The sequence below is a fragment of the Liolophura sinensis genome, chromosome 7, assembly GCF_032854445.1.
Source record: "Liolophura sinensis isolate JHLJ2023 chromosome 7, CUHK_Ljap_v2, whole genome shotgun sequence".
Taxonomy (NCBI): domain Eukaryota; kingdom Metazoa; phylum Mollusca; class Polyplacophora; order Chitonida; family Chitonidae; genus Liolophura; species Liolophura sinensis.
The window spans coordinates 30,743,686-30,767,093 of record NC_088301.1 but is presented as its reverse complement, the minus strand read 5'-3'; the positions used below and the strand labels follow the sequence as shown (position 1 = coordinate 30,767,093).

General features: G+C 39.3%; 1 protein-coding gene across 1 annotated transcript in view; it reads right to left on the bottom strand.

Moving 5' to 3' along the window:
* Positions 1 to 896: 896 nt before the first annotated feature.
* The window catches only part of LOC135470016 (integrin alpha-9-like), a 30,400-nt gene continuing 7,888 nt past the window's right edge, over positions 897 to 23,408 (bottom strand). Inside the window, exons 2-21 of the mRNA XM_064748708.1 lie at positions 19,284 to 19,411; positions 18,646 to 18,752; positions 17,864 to 18,067; positions 17,032 to 17,077; positions 16,636 to 16,707; positions 15,596 to 15,681; positions 13,581 to 13,634; positions 12,258 to 12,395; positions 11,511 to 11,619; positions 10,920 to 11,105; positions 9,698 to 9,901; positions 8,971 to 9,128; positions 8,648 to 8,776; positions 7,959 to 8,485; positions 7,134 to 7,326; positions 6,475 to 6,642; positions 5,830 to 5,949; positions 5,253 to 5,351; positions 3,359 to 3,475; positions 897 to 2,911 (exon numbers count right to left, since the gene is read on the bottom strand). Of these exons, the coding sequence (XP_064604778.1) occupies positions 2,675 to 2,911; positions 3,359 to 3,475; positions 5,253 to 5,351; positions 5,830 to 5,949; positions 6,475 to 6,642; positions 7,134 to 7,326; positions 7,959 to 8,485; positions 8,648 to 8,776; positions 8,971 to 9,128; positions 9,698 to 9,901; positions 10,920 to 11,105; positions 11,511 to 11,619; positions 12,258 to 12,395; positions 13,581 to 13,634; positions 15,596 to 15,681; positions 16,636 to 16,707; positions 17,032 to 17,077; positions 17,864 to 18,067; positions 18,646 to 18,752; positions 19,284 to 19,411 (3,082 nt within the window). The 3' untranslated portion in view covers positions 897 to 2,674. The remainder of the gene's footprint in view (positions 2,912 to 3,358; positions 3,476 to 5,252; positions 5,352 to 5,829; positions 5,950 to 6,474; positions 6,643 to 7,133; positions 7,327 to 7,958; positions 8,486 to 8,647; positions 8,777 to 8,970; positions 9,129 to 9,697; positions 9,902 to 10,919; positions 11,106 to 11,510; positions 11,620 to 12,257; positions 12,396 to 13,580; positions 13,635 to 15,595; positions 15,682 to 16,635; positions 16,708 to 17,031; positions 17,078 to 17,863; positions 18,068 to 18,645; positions 18,753 to 19,283; positions 19,412 to 23,408) is intronic.

The window sequence follows — 23,408 nt, the reverse complement described above, 5'->3', positions numbered from 1 at the left end:
AAAAGAAAACTAACGAATTTCGCCTACATATCAGGTACATACATATTGTTTACGTCTAACTTTTGCTGCTCAGGATTAGTCTATTAAAACCATCATATTTTTACAATGAAAAAATACATGAAATTACGCTGAGCGTTTCCTCTCTTATGTTATACCAACACTGCATTTATGTCGCATGTATGTGCGTTCACCGCTTTGGTGGCCTAATGGTTACAGCGTCCGCCTCAAACTCGGGAGACCCGGAATCACAACCAGGGTCATACCAAAGACTTTAAAAATGATACTTGTTGCTGTCTCGCTTGTTGCTCATCACTGAGCGGTTACACCAAGGAAACATCACCGGTTGGTAAAATGTAACTGGGTTGGGCAAGATATTTCAGTGGCAGCAGCAATTTGGCCTTCGCTCTGTCTCAAGAAGACATAATATATGTACACACACTTAATGACTCCTCACCGTAATATGACTGAATATTTTTTCAGTATGACGTTAATTGCCAAGTAAACATACATACATACATAATGGGGTTAGGCGTGATAAATTGCACACGTTTGAGTAATATTGCTTCATATACAGTCTTTAAGATTTCTTAAAGACGCGTGTCTTTTCGTCATTGTCACAGCCATCAGCAACATGCTGGTTGAGGTAGCCAACGCCCCACTGACCACATTCCATCCTCGCAAATGACAATTACGATGGTTCTTTCCCTCTCCCAACCCACCAAGAATAACAAAGCAGACACACTTCGGCATTTCTCAGAAAAGTGTTCAACACCTTGAAAAAAGCTGGAATTAATCTTTAAGCGCAACGCCAATTTCCGTCACAGCATGGAACTTATTTCTGCCATGTCCATTTTTACACAATTATAAAATCTAAAGAAAGCAACATCACCATCGCCTGGCTTAAACACTTCATGTGTTTATCGTTATAGTTTATTTAAACTTTACATAAATAGCAGTAAAATTGTTAAAATATTATACAAGACCGTGTTAAACATGAAGGTCAACATGAAGAGATTCAAAAGGATAACTGTAGAAATAAATTAAACTTAAATCAAATCTGTCCCCTAGAAATAAAGTCATATAGACAACGGTACACGGAAGACCTTTCGTAAGCAGACGAGAGTGTGAGATACTCACTTTAAGAGAAAAAATAAAACCGGTATGTAAACTATATCACATGGGAAAACATTAGACACAACACCCCTCCCCTACCCCTCGGAAAACATTCTCTTAGACGACATTACAGTAAAAAGTTACTATATGAAAATTTACAAGAGATACATTAAGCATTTCATATCGTAAAGTTTGGTGAAATGAGATGCGGATTGATTGATCGATTGATTGATTGGTTGATTCATTAGTGTTTAACGTCGAACTCAAGGATGTTTTTTATAATCAGTCCCAATTTGCAAAGTACATCTATATAAAAATAAAGCTTGCTGTGTTGTTACACTGTCTTAGAAGTCACTTGATACTTAATAGCTGGTAACAGTTTTAAAAAGTATAGGTACAAACAGTATAGGTAGCAATTTTCTGGTAAATTATGAATTTGAAAGCTATTATTCACTGATGCAATCTGTGCATATATGAAGAGCTTGGGACACGAGCCTTTTTTAAAGCCATAGCGTTGGCCGGATCAAGTGCACAAAGCACATGCTCAACCTTGCACAAAACAACATTCATTACACACATACTTCCATAATGATTGACTCTGATTGTCTTCTTAAGCGCACCACATTTATGGCGTCTGGCATGTATATACAACTGAATTGAGCCACCTGACATTCATAGTGAGACGAAGTCTGTTCCACCTGCAGAAAATAAAACCCATCGTCATCGTCATCACATCAGTACCTGATATTCGGTGCATGCACACCAGAACTGTACAACCTATTCGACAAGATTTGAAAACAGAGCCTTCGTCCACAGCAGGAATACCAGAATAGCGTAAATCTGTTCTTCAGTTGCCTCAAATCCACATAAGAAGCCACATTTGAACACACTACCTTTCACTGAAAAGAATTCTTTTTCAACAATTTGGACTAGTTATTGGTAGAAATTGCTTCCACTCAAAAATATAGTTGTTCAAGGCATCTTCATAGTGTAGGGAAATATTCATATCGTCTATTAAATACTTCCTTTCAACTTATCATCATTTAATGATGTTCACGATTTTTTTCCTTCTGGTAGTATAAAGCGGATCATTCCGTTCTCCACCTCTACAGTAATCCTTTCAATCGATGCCGGGAGATTAACAACACTGTAGCGCAATCGTTCCTTGTCCAAAGCAACCAAATTAAACTGATCACCAGGCAGTCAAGTCTCCATCATATTCTAATCAGGTTTCAAATATTCTTCGATTCAAAACTATTTTACAAACCTCTCTAAGGACGTGGAGCCTAACTGTTTAGAACAGGAAATGGTACAAGTTGAAGTATTCTCAACCAGCAGATGATGTCTCCTCTGAAGTTTACTTCAGTGAACAATGTCGCTTTTATAAACCTCAGAAACTGGACAAAGGTTGTCGCACTTTTTACATCCTGCACAGGCGTATAACACCATAGTGCAATTTGTGCTGCATACATGGGTTTTCTGTAACTAGTCTTGCTTTGTAGGGTACATCACGATGAGGACACGATGGGGGATGATTTTGTCATGGTGTGATGAACAATTGCTACCTGTCCGTCCTTCTGGAGCCATGTCCATTTGCAATACCGCTGTTCCTTTGCAGAATAGGCTCCTCATAGTCGCCCGAGCCTGAGCACGTGACTTCGTTCCGCCTCCTCATGGGCTGTAGGCGCATGCCTTCGTTGTCGCTCTGCATAGTGTTCATTCTACTGCCGCTTTCACTTTCTCTTTCTTCAATAAGCCGTGCGAGTTCTTCTTTCTTCTTACGACGGAAAAATCCACCCTATAAGTTATAAAAGAAATGAAAGCTGTAGCCCACAAAAACCATCAAGGAACATTGAATCAAGGTAATATCAACTAACAGATCCTGATTTTTTAAAACCCGATAAAAATATATTCCTACATGGGTATCAGGAAGTATATCAGTTAGTTGTTGCCAAAGTTGTAATAATCTGGTTATATGTGGACATGCAAATGGTAGAGCTTAATGTTTCAATAACGAGATACAAGAATCACGCATCGTTTCTACGACTGCTTTTTCGTCTTCTATTTGTTACTATGTAGACTTCAAGTACACCCACCTTAGTTTTCCAATTGGAACTAAAGGTTCTTTAGGGACTATTAAGTACCTTTGCTCGATTCCAGTTTCGAATCTCATATTTTAACGAGAACATTCTACGGAACAATACATTCTACACAAGCGAATTTGTTCACGCATGCTGACAATTACCCTCCATAGCAGTATACAGATGACCAGTATGACGAGAAATCCCGCGGAGACGCTGGCTAGGAGGGCCCAGAGGCTGACTCCAGTACTACTGACGTCTGTGTACAAACTCGTCATCACCTACAACACATAAATACTGTCTTATCACATGAACTGCTGCTAACATTTTGTCCATTCACACATGCCCGCATTTTCCATCTTCGAAATTTCAACAAATTTGATCCTTGTTCAAAACCTCCTACACTCAATAATTTTTCACTTAAACGATTGCAATCAGTTGTGAAAGAAAGCGGTATGGGAAATTTAGCAAGTTACTGATATGCACTTCATACTGGTGGAAGTTAAAACTGCCAATGGTCCCAGAAAGTAGTGAGAGCTCCCTCAACAAATTAGGTGTTCAAATTCTGTTTATTCCATAATAGGTGAGAAGACTACATTCACACTGTGCGCGGTAATGCTGGGTAGTTACTACCAATTCACGGATATAGTGACTCCCTTTTCGAAAATGTAAGATTATCAGAAATCGCTAAATTAGTTCAAAACCCTCTGACCTGTACTTGTATATGTCTGACTGTTTTGTTACAGTGGTAAGTCCAAGTAGCAGCAATATAATTATTTATTTACTCATTTATTAAAGACCATACTCAAGAATTTTCAACTACACGACAGCGTTCACTTTCATAGATCGATGAATACGGAGTGCTCTGCATAAAACTCCGATCTTTGGCAAGTTACTGACGAGGTTTATCACGTTTGATATACAAATTAGCATACTATATTGGAGAGAGAGGGGTGGTGTTCAACGAACATGAGACTGCACCAAACATTTCCACGAAGGCCGTCATATTGTCACCAAGGTCCAAACAAATATGAGACTGGGAGTCTTGAAATTCTCTGACCGATGCAATGCACATGACGTAGATATATTTTATCTTACCGTATGGTGATAGCGATCAGAGGATAAGACAGCCATGCACATGGGATCGAGATCTTCTGTCATGTACCACCATGGCTTACCGTTTTGTTATAGCGATCAGACGATGGGACAGCAATGCACATGGGATAAAGATCTTCTGTCATGTACCAGCATGGCTTACCGTTTTGTTATAACGATCGGGGGATGGGATAGCAATGTACATGGGATAAAGATCTTCTGTCATGTACCACCATGGCTTACCGTTTTGTTATAGCGATCAGACGATGGGACAGTAATGTACATGGGATAAAGATCTTTTGTCATGTACCAGCATGGCTCACCGTTTTGTTATAACGATCAGACGATGGGACAGCAATGTACATGGGATCAAGATCTTCTGTCATGTACCACCATGGCTCACCGTTTTGTTATAGCGATCAGACGATGGGACAGTAATGTACATGGGATAAAGATCTTTTGTCATGTACCACCATGGCTCACCGTTTTGTTATAGCGATCAGAGGATGGGGCAGCAATGTACATGGGATCTAGATCTTTTGTCATGTACCACCATGGCTTACCGTTTTGTTATAACGATCAGAGGATGGGGCAGCAATGTACATGGGATCATGATCTTCTGTCATGTACCAGCATGGCTTACCGTTTTGTTATAGCGATCAGACGATGGGGTAGCCATGCACACGGGATGAAGATCTTCTTTCATGTATCACCATGGCTTAACGTTTTGTTATAGCGATCAGAGGATGGGGCAGAAATGTACATGGGATCAAGATCTTCTGTCATGTACCACCATGGCTTACCGTTTTGTTATAGCGATCAGATGATAAGACAGCCATGCACACGGGATGAAGATCTTCTGTCATGTACCAGCATGGCTTACCGTTTTGTTATAGCGATCAGAGGGCGGGGCAGCAATGTACATGGGATCGAGATCTTCTGTCATGTACCACCATGGCTTACCGTTTTGTTATAGCGGTCAGAGGATGGGGCAGCAATGTACATGGGATCGAGATCTTCCACAAACTTGGCAGAGGAATTGATTTGCATGAGACTTGTATCCTGACAGAATGAAACAACGATATTTATATCAGCTAGTAATTTGTGGTGGGTGTCTTTGGAAACAATCAGTATACATTTCATAAGCTGTCGTTGTTTCATGGTTTACAGCCTTCTGATATCACATTGGACAAACCATTCCATTGGTCATGACACCACATATGACAAATGATTCCATTTATCATTTTGTCTTTCAGAATGTCAATATCCTTTCTATCTGGCGTGAGTGTATACTATAAAACAATCCAACAAAAACTACCCGTTTTTTTATTTTTTTTTTACCTATGCCTTAAAGGCACGCAAAGCAAACCGAATAATAAATCTGTGCCAAGCTACAAATAAAAGACACCAGGGAAATACGAGTGGCACATGCTTCTTAAATGCGAATAAAGTAAATATCCTACTAAATAAAGCCGTAAAAATTCTTGAAATGGGTCAGTGGTCAATAAATATTGAGGCTACAAAACACTGGCTGCCCTACCTGTATTTCCACGAACACATTGCTCTGGATATACATCCTGACTGCCACGTGCACACTGGCCTCAGCACGAAGGTTCCGAACCATGCACTGGCCACTGATGCAGACTGCCTTCTCACAGCGCTGACAGATTAGAGATATCAGATCAGTTATTGCTGAGTATTAAATATATATATATATATATATATATATATATATATATATATATATATATATATATATATATATATATATATATATATATATATATATATATATAGAAAACATCTGAATTCGTTCTGGGGACACTAACAGAGTCTGGTGCCTTGCAACAGCTGTAATCCTAGAATCTAACATTTGTCTTGGTGATGAAACACATTAGGCGGTAACCATACAACAAAACACACTTACATTCTATTTATTTAATTATTTGACTGGAATTTTACGACGTACTCAATAATATTTCACTTATACGAAGGTGACCAGCATTATGGTGGCAAACCTTCCCGCGTGACTCAAATTCCACTACATATGTGCGTGTGGGATTTTTATGTAGGCCTATGCCAAATGTCTACAGGCATTGTGTGAGAAAAAATAATGTTAATACTTGTATGTCTTAAAACTGTCAAAAAAATAAAATAAAATATAAGGCATTAGCATGATACACACCTTATCAATATTATCCACGGCAGAGTTGAAAGTATAAAAGGTCTGGTTGTGTGAATAGCTCGGATGTTGCTGTACGGCTGTTTTCATGTTCACGTGAACACCTTTGTCAGACGGTTGATTAATTTGGCACACATTCTCCCGAATTAAGTCTGTCGCTGGATCTATAACCTTAAAAAAGAATAAGAGTGCCAACGTGCGACGTTATAGGCTTGGTTGTGAAGGAAATAAGCCCTGATATTCGATCCAAGATTTGCTCACAAATGCCTCGTTAGCTTAAAATATAATCAAAGACTTACAACATAGAGAGTAAAATCAGAGTAGCCATCACAGTGTGATAGCTGGCAAATTGTCACACGTAACCCTAGACATATGGGTCTTGTCACTTTACGTCATTTAGGGTTATATTTTAAATCTTCATGTAAATGCTTAAATAGTAACAATTTAAACGCCCCTTTTCACCATGGCTTAAGCAGAATTAGGTAACAAAAATGCAGTGATATTAATTGCACTCTATTAAACATCATTAGCCTAGAATTACTCAAAATGCCGTGTTGTCATCACCTAGTTACAACAGAATGTGTTTAATATTCTCCCTATACCTAACTTATCTCTAACCTTTGAGATAACAAAAATCAAAGTTCACTATTACGCGGATTTACCTCCATTCGGTTGACCTTCACCATGTCACCCAGCCGTTTGTCTAGAACCACTGTAATAAACATCGTTCCCACGGGTAAAATACTAGGTCCCAAGTTGCCGATTTCATACACATGGCTGAAAGGTTTCTCGGTAATGCTGTTATCACTTTTCAAATCAGTGCGCAGAAGGCGAATTTGTTCAGGCGATGAAATCCTACAACATAAAAATCCCTTCTTGTAAACCTTACTCATCGCAGTATTAATATTATTACAATTTGATACCAGGAGCAGCAGGACCATTTCCAAGATGGTGGTGGGTGGGGTGGGAGTAAATGATAACAAAAATAAGTTGGCGGAAGACCGCCCCCAGCAACCAGACTATCACAAACAGCGTGTTTCCGCTGTCGGGTCGGTAAAATGGTATTTTTTGACATGACTGGTTGTCATGGTGTCAGTGATAATGTGACTGAGTGGGGTGTCCTGTCTGGTGTCTTTGGCATGACACTTCAGTGGCGACAGCGCTTTTGTGGCATGGACACGCCTTGAGAACGTCGTAAAACACCAATCAAATAAATAAATGAATACTGACTCCTTGTCGTCATATGACTAAAAAATTGTTAAGTACGACGTAAAATCCTCAAGCATACATACATACGCACTTCCGGTTTGGCGCATAAAGTGGCCTCGAAAGAAATCTAGATTAAAAGTAAAAAATTAAATTTACAGAGTTACTAAGCATGTCAGAATAAAATTGTTGAGACCGTTTAGAACTGTGTCCATCCCTCTTCCGAAATAATTAAAGTTACATAATTTGTTGTCCTTTCTCTTAATTGTGTTTGTACCCACCCAGTAACGATGAGCCCGGCTTTCAGGCGGATAAGCAGATAATCTATTGTAGATCCCTCACTGAGCGTATCATTCATCTGCTCGCTGGCTGTCCGGACATATGCCCGGATCTGTAGTGGATCCGGGTCTGGATTTCCGGAATCAACGAACATTTTCACCAGAAAAAGAACAGTTTCCATAGTGCGAACCGGATTGCCTATATCGCAGATGACCACCGTGTGATTGTTTGGTGAAATGTTTCCCTCCATATGTGCGGTGTTGTTACCCGGTAGCAGGTGGGTGCAAACCGTGGCACTGGGGCCTCGTATGGAGTTTACCCGGACGTATTGCAGTGAGGTAGGGTACGAGATGAGCACACTCGTCAGGTAAGCTGGCTCTCCCGAGTTTGTCACAGTTATCTGATGGGAAATGTACGAGTCCTCTCCACTGATCAGATAGTCTTGTCTGTTGGGTAAAATCAGTTCCGTTTCCAAGTGCAAATCGCTCACACATACGTTGTCAGCTCCGCAATTTTTCACGTATAATATCTGAAATAACAATCAACACAGATATACATATATGTGAAAGATCACATAGGGTATTTATATACACTGGTGATCAAATGATCTAAAGAACATGCATGTTCTCCTTACCGTCTTGGTTCTTGCATGGAGAGATTGTAAAGACAAAGTAAGATACTGTGTAAATACCTGTTTTGAGGCTTTCCTGGATTTGTATTTGTTGAGCACTGGCTGAAGGTGGACGGAAGATGATTTTACAAAGGGCGACAACTCAAAGGACACAGCAAACTTCACTGGTGTGATAATGTCTTGACTCCCCTGTGTTAAAAAAAAAGTGAGCTATTTTATGTCAAAATATCTCCTGGTTATGACTGAAAAACTTTCAAGAAGACGTTAAACTCTTCATCCAGTGAATCAAAAATCGGCCTCGTAATTTGTACACGTTTCTCTGTGAATCTAGACTGAAACGTAAGGATATTAGAGCAAGCTGAAAGTAATTACAGGTAACTTACAAAAGCTACAGCTTGATGCTGAGAGCAAGTGTACTTGTCTTTCGTTAGTCTAGCTCTGGAGGAAAGGGACTTCCATAGACCTTCCTGTTTGAGAGAAATTCGGTCCACCTGAGACACCCGCGTATCCATCGTGTCGGCCGTCAGGTTGTAACTGATTTCTGAAATAAACATTATCTACAGGTCACTAGATATGTTAAAGACGAATCGATATCAGGAAGGTGATAATTGCATAGTTCACCGTTAAAAGCATTACAACAGCCTGATAATAACTCTATTGTGATTTGATTCAAATCTGGTTGTTAACTGACATCAACTTCAGCTCTATGAAGGCCCCCAAGGAATGTTCTAATTAACATGGGAAAAGCAGCTAATTCTGCGGATCCTTGGATCATCGGGTAGATCCTATTACATTGTTACTTATATCATTCTTCCGTAAAGTCCTTACAGAAACTATTATGCGGAAACTATTATGCGGAAGATTTCTCTAGTGGATAAAGCAATTGTCTTATGAATAGCTGTGTTATATAATTTTACCAGGGAGTATGAAGGCTTTTCTCTCTTTCTCTTATAATAGCTTAATACATGTTATGCCAGGAAAATCTCAATTTTGGAGACCATATACCCTCGGAGTCAAGGGTATTTCCACGACAATCACGATTGCCTAAGATTAAGAACATATTTAGAACTGCCTCGCGTTCTCGTGATTGTTTCAAGGGAGATAACTCACCGATATCGTCAGACGAGGTGGCACGGTCGAACTGGAAGCATACGGTCACAGTGAAACACGTCACAGGCTTGCCCTTAACTTCACAGTTTTTCTGCTTCAGGTCTATCGTTTTGACGGAGAATTTAATCTGGACTTCCAGGTCTATAACAGGGATTCCCCGCAGCACAACAGCCTTGTCCGAGAGGAATGACCCAACGGCAAAATCTGATGGTAGACACATTAAAATTTATCCTCCATATAATCTTGTAAATCATGACAGTTAAGTCACCTCGCAACACAAATACCAAGACATTTACGGAATCGACGCAATTTATGGAACCTAAAGACACCCTACAGACTTACTCCAAAAATGCTCACACTCTCCTACTTTGCCTGTCCGCACGACGAACAAATACAGCGATTTCTAGCACACTGCCGTTCATAACGACATATGTGTGTTCATGTTCACCAGAAGTGTATTAATTGATTTCTTTTTTCACATGTAAATATACAGGTAAAGGACGTTACGTAATTGACAGCACAGGACTATTCAAAACGCAGTCCATCTTAATGTTTGGTCAGTTGAAGTGCTGTTTCAGTCCTAAGAGCAAACAGGCGAAAATAGCGAAATGATAGGAGAGATACCGTAAGAAAACACAGCTAAAATCAGAGTTCAAAAACATTTACACTAGTAACCCCAATTAATGAAGAGTTCTCAAAGCAGTTTCCGTAAAATTTTACTGATGTGACACGATAATATTTCTTATATGACGATGAATCAAGAAGACGAGACGTCGAGTAAGGCATTTATGCTGGCATGACGTTATGCGTGTTTGAAAGTACGACGCCATTTGTCGCTATTCGTCAGCGATGGGTGACGTCAAGTGTTCTTGCATGACGTCACACCAGGCAAAATTGGACAAAGCGGAAAACTTTTGTTTCCGTATTATCCTCCGAAACTTACAACATAGGTTTTCATATGAAAGCAATTCAGATTATCTCAACCCTGATAAAATTAGCATTTTTACCCTGCTTTTAAAACATACAGTATATCAACAACCGCGCCTTATATTTGAAACTGACAGATGTACATGAAAGACATATAGCTCACACATTAGCATTCTGTACTGTTAAGCATCTGCACACGAGTGTTGAAATGTCCGTTGAGTCTATTATGACGGAAATGCGAAATACCGGTAGTGTGAGTCAAGCCAGCTTAAATATGTCAGTACCTATAACTTACCCCCAAACGTGTTCCCATCTATATCGTGCACCCGTGAAAACGAACCCCCAAAGCCTCGCAGGTTGGCTCCGAGCTCCGCACCTCTGATTCTTTGGGAATATTCTGACCGCAGTCCGCCTTCGTAAGCATTATAAATATAGATCGAGCCAACGCCTTCGTCTTCAAATGGCGCTCCAATCACAATATCTGTGAAGGTAAAAATGCGAATGCGGATTAGTGGTTCAAAGACAAAAAATACCAGCGCGACAATTTAATACCCAACGACCATGCTCGTCAATACTGATGAGGTGAGTCCATCTGTATAAAGCTATCACGTATTTTCCGTGTTGCGATAAGTGGGCTTTGCTATCTGATTGACATGGACAGTATACATTCATTGGGAACTACATTACATTTCTACAAACTATGGCGAAATAAAGGCCTGTGCCCAGAGGGAACTTATTTACCTAATAATTTATTCAGGTATAAACAATGAAGCCAGACTCCAAATATATAGTAAGAGAAGCAGATGTACCCAGACTAAGACAATGTTTACATAAATTATTTACTTGGCGTTGTTACACTGTCTGCTTTAAGGAAAACATCATTTACCTGGATATCCATCAATGTCAACATCCCCCAAGCTGGATATAGCTGCCCCAAAATGAGATCCAACTGATCGACTACCGTCAAGCACAGGGTTGGATAAATGAAATATGCCCTGAAAGAGGAGAACATGGTATTATACATATGCAACATTAGGAGGTGTTTTCCACAACATTCTTTGAAGCTTTTTTCCCCAAAAAATTTCGCCAAAAAATTTTACTATAACAATGACAGTTTTTCAATGTCCCACAGGAGAATAAATCCTGTTAAAATCTTGTCCTCACGCGCCTTTCCTTACTTTGACAACAGTTTGCTAACAACTTCCGAAAGTTGCTGTTGCCAATAACCAAAGCTTTAACACATTTAGACACAAGTATTCGAAGTTTTCACAACTGTTTATCGCTATAAACCACAGATGACACCCCCTTTCTTACTGCCACCCCGCCTTCACCACACCCCAAAACTCATCAGGGGAAAAGGCGAAATTATAAGAGCTGCCTTTTGCCAGTATCTGGTTTCTTCCTGTCGCTGGTCTTCGTCTTTTGAATACAAGAGCCAAAATAGGGAACTAGGCAAACGCTAAACCTGAAGCTCTTCAATTCAACCATTGAAACCTTGCTGTTACTAAGGTACTAAAACTTAAAAACGAAAGTGTTACATGACACCGAGACAAGAGGAAACATTTTAGAAAATATGCCGAACTGATCGACCCACTGACTACCACAGATATGTGTTTACAACTAAGTATATTACCAAATCCCTGTTGATGAAGACGTAAGCTCTTCCTTCGTTCATTATGTAAGAGTACAGCGGTGCTCCAATAATGATGTCATCCAAGCCATCACCGTTAATGTCCACCACCGTGACCGCAGAGCCAAACTTCTCACCGACCTGTGCAAGTCAGGTATCTTTTTAGACATTTACGAGGGACACAAGATCGTCCTATTTGTGGGTACATGTAGATAATATATAAACGATTCATTATTTATTTTTCAAGAATAATACTCAAGAATATTTGATTTATACGACGGCGGCCATCATTTATACAAACCATTGATCTTAGGGAAAACCTCGGCGTACAGCCGATTAATTGGCAAGATTTCAGAAAGGGAAGCTAAAGATGAGTTATGGAGACCAAGATTAAAATAGGTGACTATGCTCTTTTAGGATTTGTTGACTAGAACAACGCGCTTCTCTGAACTCGAGAAAATGTCGGTAAGATCAGTAAAGTGAACAAAATAATAAAAGGTTCTGCATGCATAACAAAGAGAACACGGGCAAAAGTCAAGTAGATTTATTTAAGCTTAATGAATTCCTAGCAAACCTGAATATAGTAGGAGAAAAATCACAAAAACTAAACTAAATTAATTCCTAGCAAACCTGAATAGAGTGGGAGAAAAAATCACAGAAATTAAACTAAATTAATTCCTAGCAAACCCTGAATAGAGTAGGAGACAAGATCACAAATATTATACTAAATTAATTTTAGCATGCAAACCTAAATACAGTAGGGGACAAGAAGACAAAAATTAAACTAAGTTAATTCCTTGCAATCATGAATAGAGTAGGAGACAAGATCACAAAAATTAAAGTAAATTAATTCCTAGCAATCCTGAATAGAGTCGGAGACAAAAGGACAAAAACTACACTAAATTAATTCTTAGCCAACCTGAATATAGTAGGAGACAAGATCACAAAAATTAAACTAAAATAATTCCTAGCATACAAACCTGCATACAGTAGGAGACTAGACGGCAAAAATTAAACTAAAAATAATTTCTAGCATACAAACCTGCATACAGTAGGAGACAAGAAGGCAAAAATTAAACTAAAATAATTCCTAGCATACAAACCTGCATACTGTAGGAGACTAGAAGGCAAAAATTAAACTAAAATAATTTCTAACAAACCTGAATAGAGTAGGAGACAGATGACAGGAGGAGAAATACATCGGAGCTGTATGGTGCTTATTAACATTTAAATAGAAATAGAATTTCAGTCGATATATAGTTTGCGGAACAAGATTCGTGCATGCATTGGTTACGGTTGATGTTACACCTGATCAAAACTACCTACTTGTTTACCGGACACTTTCGATGTTATTTGCATGTTTCTATGGAGAATATACACCTGAAAGAAAAGCAAGGAAGAAATATATACATCCATTCAAAGTATTTTAGGTCAATAATTAATGTAAGCAGCAATAAGGTACAGGCGAAAGTGGTAACGTCTGTAACAGTCTCGAGCATGCATGTACACCCACGAATATGCGATACAAATAGTGTTTGTTTGCTGGTTTCTTCGTTTGTATTAAGACCGGCCCTAAGAGCTCGGTTGATAGAGCGTCCGCTTCGGGGGCGGTATATCCAGGGTCGATCCTGGATCAGGTCACACCTAAGAACTTAAAAGAGGAAGTTGCAGCTTACTCGCTTGGCGTTCAACATTAAGGGAACAGTGCAACGACTGGTTGATCCGTGTGAGTATAATGGCACGGTTGATGCGGCTTACTTGGGTGTCAGTGAAGCAGTACTAGATAAAAGAGCGGTGGAAATCCGCCCTGCAACAAGGAGATACATTACATGTACATGCAACCTAAGGACTTCTTCGTCATCATATGACTGATAAATTGTTAAGCACGACGTTAAACTCTAAGCACTCACTCGTCTGCATTAATTATGGGCGTTCCGCATTGCGATGGGCCAATTCTACGCCACAACATACATATGAGGATCCCTTTCCTTATCGCTGCGACTGACGTTTTACTTTGCACTCAGGATTGCTAGACTTCTACGACGATGAAGTTTAAGGTTGAATGAGTAGTTATGGTTTAACCCTGTTAATCGAGGCCATATCGTGGTGAATTCAAGAGATGATTTATTTATTTATTTACCTGATTGGTGTTTTATACCGTTCTCAGGAATATTTCACTTACACGACAGCGGCCAGCATTATGGTAAGAGGAAACCCGACAGAGCCCGGGGGAAACTCACGACCATCCGCAGGTTGCTGGCAGGCATTTAAGAGTTGAATGAATTGTTAAGACTTAACGCAACTTCGGTAATATTGCAGTCATATCGTGGGGGGCTGAGGAAATTCGTTCACCGAGTTCACCGAAAAGTACCTAACAACATTTCCAACGTATAGGCCACGGAGATGAGCCAACTAGCATAGCCAAGGTCTAGTTTACTTTCCAAACAACCCACTAGACGGCGCGCCGGAAGCGAGGGTTAAATATTCCTCAGAGCTTATACTTGATACATACTTGATATAGTTCCATAGCTGTACACTAGATCAAATCAAATCAGATTTGTTTTCTTACTTGTAGATGGGCCATGTAGATTCGGGAACTGTTTGGAACGTGTTTGGTGTATGTATATATGAATGCTTGAGGTTTCACGTCGGGCTTAACAATAGACGTAGTGAAATATTTCTATCTATTGTTAAACATTGGATGGATTGAAAGTTGAGCACATTACCGATGAACAACACAATTGGTATGCGACGAAAAGTTGTACATACAGGCCTTAATGAAAATATAGTCAGACCGGAGTTTATTCAGAGAGATGGACATACACATGCGACAGTACAGCTTCAACTTGTCACACAGTGAATAATATTAAAGGATACATGAAGAGGTACCATAAAATGAAGAATATGGTTTTCAGGAAAATGAAGAAAGATATATCAAAATAGATAGAATATTTTTTTATTTTTGAATCTTTCTTAATAACCCTTCAGTTTGATGCATATTTTCTGTAAATGGTCGGAAATATTCGGAAATGAACATACTGGGAACGCGGGACCAGCTTAGTGCCACTGATGACGTCACCATAACGTTGCACATTACTGCAACCTGCATATGACCATGAGTGAAGTTTAGCAAAGGAAGTGTTTTCCCTTCGTTTGTTGGTTTATAGACGCATAAATTCATCATTACACAAATCAATAATACAATTCACATCTACAATATATATGGAGGCCATATCCACAAACGCGCTGGAGGACGGGAAATTAAACTGGTTGTTCCTTTCCTCTGGGTAGAGGAAAGCATAAACATGACAAAATGTCCCTCAAAAGAGTTGTTTCCTTACCAGGCCGGTCCCATGGGCTCGTGGTGCCCCCGTGACGTAATACACGAGTTTGTCACTATACAGACGCCCAGAGCTCAGAGAATATCCTGTAAACAGACGTCAACATTTACATAAATATTAGTCAGACTATCATGGCTAGTTCCACCAAAGGATGTAACCAAATACTCTGAACATGTAACTTTGTGATGCAATCTTAAACACAGGCATATCCAGTAAGCACGAGCGAAAGTGCTTACTGACTTTCACAAAACAAAATGTTCGGTATGTGGGTTAACTGCAGAAAGTCAGTTCGACTAATCTAGCCTATCTTACGTAACCAAAATAAAACTTAACTGTAAGTTTCTCTATAACGTCAAAGATCACAACATTAATATCGCATGCGAGCCTAGCTGAGAATCTGAGGTTTTGACAGATGAGGTTAACTTGTTCCTCGTGTTTATCGTTCAGACTTATCAAAGGAATGCTTGCCTCGTTTCCTAAATTTTTCAATTACTTCAAAAAGAATTTGGCGAAATCTATACTGAAAGCAAAGAATCAAAATGTCGAGAAACAGTTAAAAAGTAGGCAGGAGTGGTAGAATGCCAAGCATTAATCTGACAACAATGGGAATAACAAGCCCCCTGACGGGAACAAGTGACAATTCATCAGGTATTCGTTTAGGTTTCAAACTGTTGTTGTTCGCTTGTCAACCTTGTTCCTTGAACACTGTTTTGATCATAACGGTGTCTCCTTGAAGCTGGCCGGTCACAATACCGATATATTGCATGAGCCAGTCTAGTAATCCGAATGGAATAATACTTATGGTAACTTTCGGCGGGGGGTATAACATAGCCGTTGCGCTGTCTTCCAGTCACGGTATTTGACAGCGATCAAACAAGTACACTGAAGCTTGTGTTCTGCGCTAACCATCGGCCAGTGCTAAGCTTGCTCATTTTAAGACTACAACCAGACTAAGGCTTATCACGCTTGTTGAAGGGGGATTTTGAATATAAAATATTACTAACCTTGCTTAGCGCAGTTAGCTGAGTCACTATACTTACCGGCATAGCCGTCTTTTTCTGTAAATTTCTCCGCTATTTTCACTGTATTTCTGTCATAACGGACGACACCGCCTAGTTAAACAAATGATGCAGGTATTTAAAACTGCTCTTCCTGCTCTGCATTACTGATTTTGAGATTAAATTCTCTTTACAAATTGATACGCTTTTGACCACTTTTCAGTACAAAATGGCTTAATTGTTGAAGGTGACATATTATAATTCATAAACATCATAAATACAGTTTGCATAAAGAAAAGATTTTAAAAAATGCATTAATCATCTTAAGATCGGCCGATTTACACATCCAAAATTCTTCGTCCATGTTGAAGAAATAGTAAAAGAAAGGTAGTACGGCACTAAAGTCCAACTTCTGTAACGTAGCGATCGATATACTACCTTGCCAATCATCAACTCCTGGTGCCCCAAGCAAAAGTGATTCGTCCTGAAATGAAATCAATATGGTTTCAAGACTCGTTCATAATCTTTCCAGTTAAAGTTTCACTTTTTCATTTCTCTAGTGTTTAACCCAAAGTTTCCGTACACTGGCGGACGTATCATGCTTTTCTACGTGTGTCAGCAAAGATCATACGGAGAGAGTCATGGACAGACACGTTTCTGAGCAGAATTGTCCAACCACGACTTGGAACTTCGAGACATATGACGTATAGTACTTGTTTTTGTTTTCAGGTTAATGACGGAAACACTACAAGAATAGCTAGACACTTTTCCTTACACTCATTGTTTTTATAATTTAATGTATTTGGCTTTGGACGAAACATTTCAAAATTAGTCAGGATATGAAACAGACCAAGTTCATATTTGGGCCGATTTAGTACGACATCGTGATCATTGAGACAGATTGTAAACAAACATTCTGGTGAATGAAGAACCAAAACATGATATAAAATCGACATGGTCGGGTTAAAGTGTATGATACTAACATTCAGGTTTCGTTCTTGTCCGTAACTATAACTGATAAGACAGCTTCAACAAAATAGACTCACATTAAAAAGAAACGACTGGAACTGAAGTCTTTAACATGAAGGTCTTTTGACATAGTAACTACCGAAGCGTCGCCCGGAAAAAATTCAGAAGTTGCTAATCCTTAAATAAGTTCAGCAAAATATTAAAATGTGCTCAAATTGAAGTAATAGAAAATATGCAGAGATACGAAATTCACACACTAAAAGGCAGAAAATTATAAATTGAGTTTTGCCACAGGACTTACCTGAGCGTAGTGTGCGACGAATCCCGCCATGCCAGAGCCGTAGACAAACTCGCCAGTCGTCCGAACCTGCTTGCCCTTCACCACCAAAGGATACAGCTTACGTAAACTACTGTCTTTAAATTCCTGATCGATCTCAAAACACATCCCATTCACAAGGTAATGGTAATCGATGAATTTGGCATCAGACCACTTCGGTGCACATACCTGGCCAAAGAGAAATTTTCCAGAGATGATTCTTGGCTGATTTAAATGAGAAACAATACATTCCTTTCTCTGTTTAATTTCTTTCCAAAAAGATTCCTGGCTGATTTAAATGAGAAACAAAACAATCCTTTCTGCGTCTCATATAGAATGCTCTACAAATTATTTTCCGAAAAAGCAGCGAATGGAAGGACCGGCTAGCCACTATTAGTGATTCTTCTAAACAGACGACAGTGACAAGGTCGAGAGTTATCACGTGACCAGTTACGTCGCATAACGATCAGGGCGTTCGTGTCATGCAGCATAGTAAAGATGCCCACCTGAATGGGACTGGCCTGTTATAGGAAGACATCATCGTGAAAATACCGACAGAGTATTCAATGTCAGCACCATGGAAATTTTGGCGCTTCTACAACAGTGTACACGATGCACACTGTAAATCTAAAGTATAAACAGGGATTGGAAGTTAGCGAAAGACATATAGCTCTATGTTTTGCACTTGGGCGATCTTTACAGTATATAATCTTTCATCATCACCTTCAGATAGGCCAGAATGTAAGATAAATAGCAGGTATACGTACTGATATTGTGGCCTCGAATGACGGCTTTATGTCCAGAGAGGCTCCCAACCACTGGAAGTCCTTCCGGGTCTTACTTCTCGCCTTTCCGATCAATTCCCAGCCATTCCCTTAAACACAAAATGAATTTGGTGAACCATAGATTACACTCTTAAATAAGTTATGAAATGAGTTATTTTCATTTCTGTACGAGAGAAAATTATGTCCTATAAAAGCACTACCGTATAATATTACAGCTGCATTATAAATGGGTCTGTTTGTTTTTGTAAAGCCTGGTGCCCATGTATATGTAACTGTAGCTTTCCTCAGCATTCCACTCCAGGGTACCGTTAATTTTAACTATTGTAACTATGCCATGGTTACATATACGTATATGATAAACATTTGATGTCATGGTAGCTACAGTCAACTCATACGCCTATACGATCATTTTATGGTACAGGGCCCTGGTTGTCCGCTCTAAGCGATAATAAGTAACGTTTGAAAGAAAAGTTTTCAATGACCCAAGTATCATTAGTTGTAGTATTATTACGAAATAAAATATTCTTAACAGTCAAATATAGATTAACATTTTTTGTCTTGTGGTTAAAAGGGTTATGAAATACATTATATGAATTAATGTAACAACGTAATATATTGACCTTTGACGTCTAGCTTAACCTCTTGACATTTCCTTTTGGATTGGTGTATGGGGCATTTAAAGAGGGCTCCTGGGGACTCAATTCCCTTCAGGTATCGAGATTGGCTTTTAGGTGCTCCAGACAACACCCTGTTAAAATAAGAGAACATTTCACATGTATTGCCTCATACATGAACGGAATATCTTCAAACCCACGCTTGGCGCTCAGCAATGGGCCCGGTATCAGTATAATATAAGTGGAGAGTCATGTCTGGTGTCTTCAGTATGACACTTCAGCGCCGGCAGCACTATGGCGGCATGGACTCGACCTGCCGGAAGAAGACGCTAAACCCCTACGACGTAAAACCCCCAGAATACATATATACATACATGATACATACATACATCGAACGCACTTTCCATCTATAAGCCATTGGCCAATAGCTGCTGAAAGAAAGTTCAGATGTGTAAATCTATAATATTACTTTAACTGTGCACTGATGTCCAATATGTTATTTATTTGAGTGGCACACGCGTGTGTTAAACTTTGCTCTCACTTAACTCTTAATTACACCTAAACCACTCAAAATGTTGATATGCGAATTAACGTAAGGCACCTTTCAGGTGGCATAAACTTATGCTTTCTCGTAAAACAAAAGGTAAACACTCCTTGGTCACATGTAAATATTCAGTCTATTGGCTGACTTTCATGAACAAAGCATATAATAGAAATTCTTCTCTTCAGAAAGACTTGACTTGTGAAATATGTATATGCTTTACTTCTTACATCTGGCACTCACTACAATTCTGCAAAGCCATACAATGGTTCATGAAAACCCGAAGCACAAAAAATACCGACACCATATATCCACCAGTTGAAACATTGCCGATAGATTGCGTATTCACATTTGACTCCCCTTTATTTGAATTCCCTGACTTGTGAAGAAAAAGTTTGAGCCGATTGTAATGAGGCGACATTCTCTCCCATATTTGTTAAACTTCATTCTGATACCAGTTAGCGTTACGTAGAAAGATTGTTTCCAGATTATGTTAAACTTGAACAGAAGTTCTGTTTATCAACTTATGTAGAGTTAAAATTACAGAAGATTCAACACAAACCTGGGATCTTTCTGTCATGCATTCCCCAAAAGTGAACATAACATGCCAATGTTAGTGCAATTAATCACAGACAATTAACAATTTACTTGTATACTAGTTTAATAATGACTAAAACATGACTGTATTGGCCGAGGTGGCAAGCGAGGAGCAATGACTCAGGAGCCTCTCACCAATGCGGTCGCTCATGCTGGTTTCCTCTCCAATTTTACGTGGGAAGGTCTGCAGCAACCTGCTGATGGTCGTGAGTTTCCCGTTGACTCTGCCATGATGCTGGCCGCCGAGGTATAAGTGAAATATTCTTGAGTGTGACGTAAAACACCAGTCAAATAAATAAATATATAAACATAACTTGGAACACATATTTTAAATAATGGTACTTGTTGCTGCCTTGTTTGACGTTCGGCAATGGGAGGTCAGAGCAAGGAAACAGGACTGGTTGGCCCGGTGTCAGTATACAATGTGACTGAGTGGAAAGTTTTAACAAGGACGTTAAGCCCCAAGTATACACACATACACATAAACATAACTGGGCTCTGACAACGTCCTGCAGTATGACACTGTGCCAGGGATATTTCATAGTATTACTGAATTAAATATGAAGGCTACAAACACCTTGACCCTCTAATACCATGACAACCGTATACTGTGAAAACAAGCGTTCTAACACAGTGACAAAGACGGGTGATTACTACAATAAGGTCTGGCTGAAACACACGAAATGTTGCAGATACTGATATCACAGGAAGCCGCTATTCCTTCCGCAACGCCTCTGATTTCAAGTTAGACACGCGCCGCTCCTTTCGAATCGTTGAAGCGTCAAGGGAACGTCATAAGTCTCTCTACTTATAGTCAGTTTCGTGACACAGATCCCAAACAAATGTGACCACTTAGTGAAAGACATTATAGAATACGATGCACATCGGATATCTGCTACATAACACCGCTGTTCAATAATTATGTGTGTCACCACCCATCTCAGTTACTAGATATACATAATCCCTGTAGTATTTTCAAACCGTTTTAACAAAAGAACATGATATATATACCTATATATATATATATATATATATATATATATATATATATATATATATATATTATTTATTCATTTGATTGATGTTTTACGCCGTACTCGACAATATTTCACATACGACGGCGGCCAGCATTATGGCGAGAAGAATACGGGCAGAACCCGGGGAAACCCACGACCATCCGTAGGTTGCTGAGAAACCTTCCCACGTATGGCAGGAGAGGAAGACAGCATGAGGTGGACTTCACCTCACAGTGACCGCATTGGTGAGGGGCTCCTGGGTCACTGGTCCGCGCTGGCACGCCAACCTCTTAGGCCACAAAACATCATGGCCCTAAACATAATATATTAATGATTATTGAAGGCTTCCAACTGTGGAGCTGGCAAAAAAATGTGGGATAGGATTTTATCTGATACGTTAAAGTTTGATAAAGCACTTAGAATCGACATATAAACAATGACGTAATTTCTCCTACTTAAATGAGGGAGAGGCCACATCCAAAGTTTCCTGGCTTTTGTAGTAAACAACTTCATCCATAAGCTCTTAAGCTTACTGGGGTACATGACCAAGCGATAAGAGCCCATGGCTTGTTTTTATTCACTTATTTGAATGGTGGGATTAACACCGAAAAGAATTTTTCATCCTACAACGGCCATCTGGCCCCAGGATCACATGGTGTTCATAGGCTTAAGTTAAAATCTCATATCACCTTAAAATTGTTATTGTTATTTCTAACATAACAATGTCAAAAATTGCTTGACGACGTAATTTCTGAGTAAGATATTGTAAAACAAATTCTAGTTAAAACCGCGGAAAGAAACATACCAAGTTTAATGGTTGAAACTTTGACTTGAGCCCAAGATCGCTTCGTGATCGCTTCGTCAACAGTTTTCAGTGATGATGGAAAGACGCAAGGTATGTTCTAGGCAACTGAGTTAAATGAGTATTCAGTTCGTGTACCATGCTAGAATATACGTCATCGGTAACAAAATATGTATCTCAGCTGCGCTTTGATTGCATTTATTCATATATCCAAACGTGGCGATCTAATTCAACACGGTGAATAAGACAGTTCATGACTTTGACTCTTGCTGAAACACTGCACAACTTTCGTTCCAACTGAATTTTCCAGATCATGCATAGCTAACATAGACTTTATTGTTGTTGTTTTCAAATATACATACAACCTTGCGATTAAACTGATCTTTTTTTCGTAATACAGCGTTGACAAAGAGACTTAAGACTAAGAGAAATCCTGTTCTGTGTTATATCAACGTGTGAGTGTTAAAGAACGCCTCATTGGATGGAAGAAGAAAGAATAGCTTCAGCAGTTCAACAGGTCTTTGATCTACAGGTGTTATAGGTGTGTGCATGGGGACAACTGACAAAGTACACTCAAAAAATTGATCTGTTCATTTTAACAGAAAGTGTGTTGTCTGAGTGGTGCTAGAATGCATTGTGTTATTTTAACATAATACTGTGTTGTATTCAACATAATAACTTGCTAGTCTAATAGAATCTTTGTGTTGAATTAAAAGAATATGTGAGTTAAATTTAATAGAATATTCTGTTGCAATAGCAGAATACATTCTAGCATCACTCAGACAAGAGACTTTACTGTTAAAATTGTGTACCCGCTTTCCACATAATGCACACATACAGACGACCACAGCAAGCCTTTAATAAAACTACCTTCCGCTTGATGCACAAGTTGCACACACGCAGCATATAGATTGCTACATATAAAGTTTCTAAATTAACGCGATAATCTTGATTTCCCACATTGTGTCGGCCTTCCCGATAGTTGTAATGACTACTGGGTGACTGCATGTTTGACACGACATTTGCGCTGACCCACATTAGCTGGCCGGCCGGGGTACTCAATTCCGCCATCAACCTTTTACAATAGCTGTAATAGTATATACTGTATCAATATTACGCGCTGTGTTTATGACAGCCAACCGTGATGTTGAGCCGATATAGGCTAAATGTCAAAC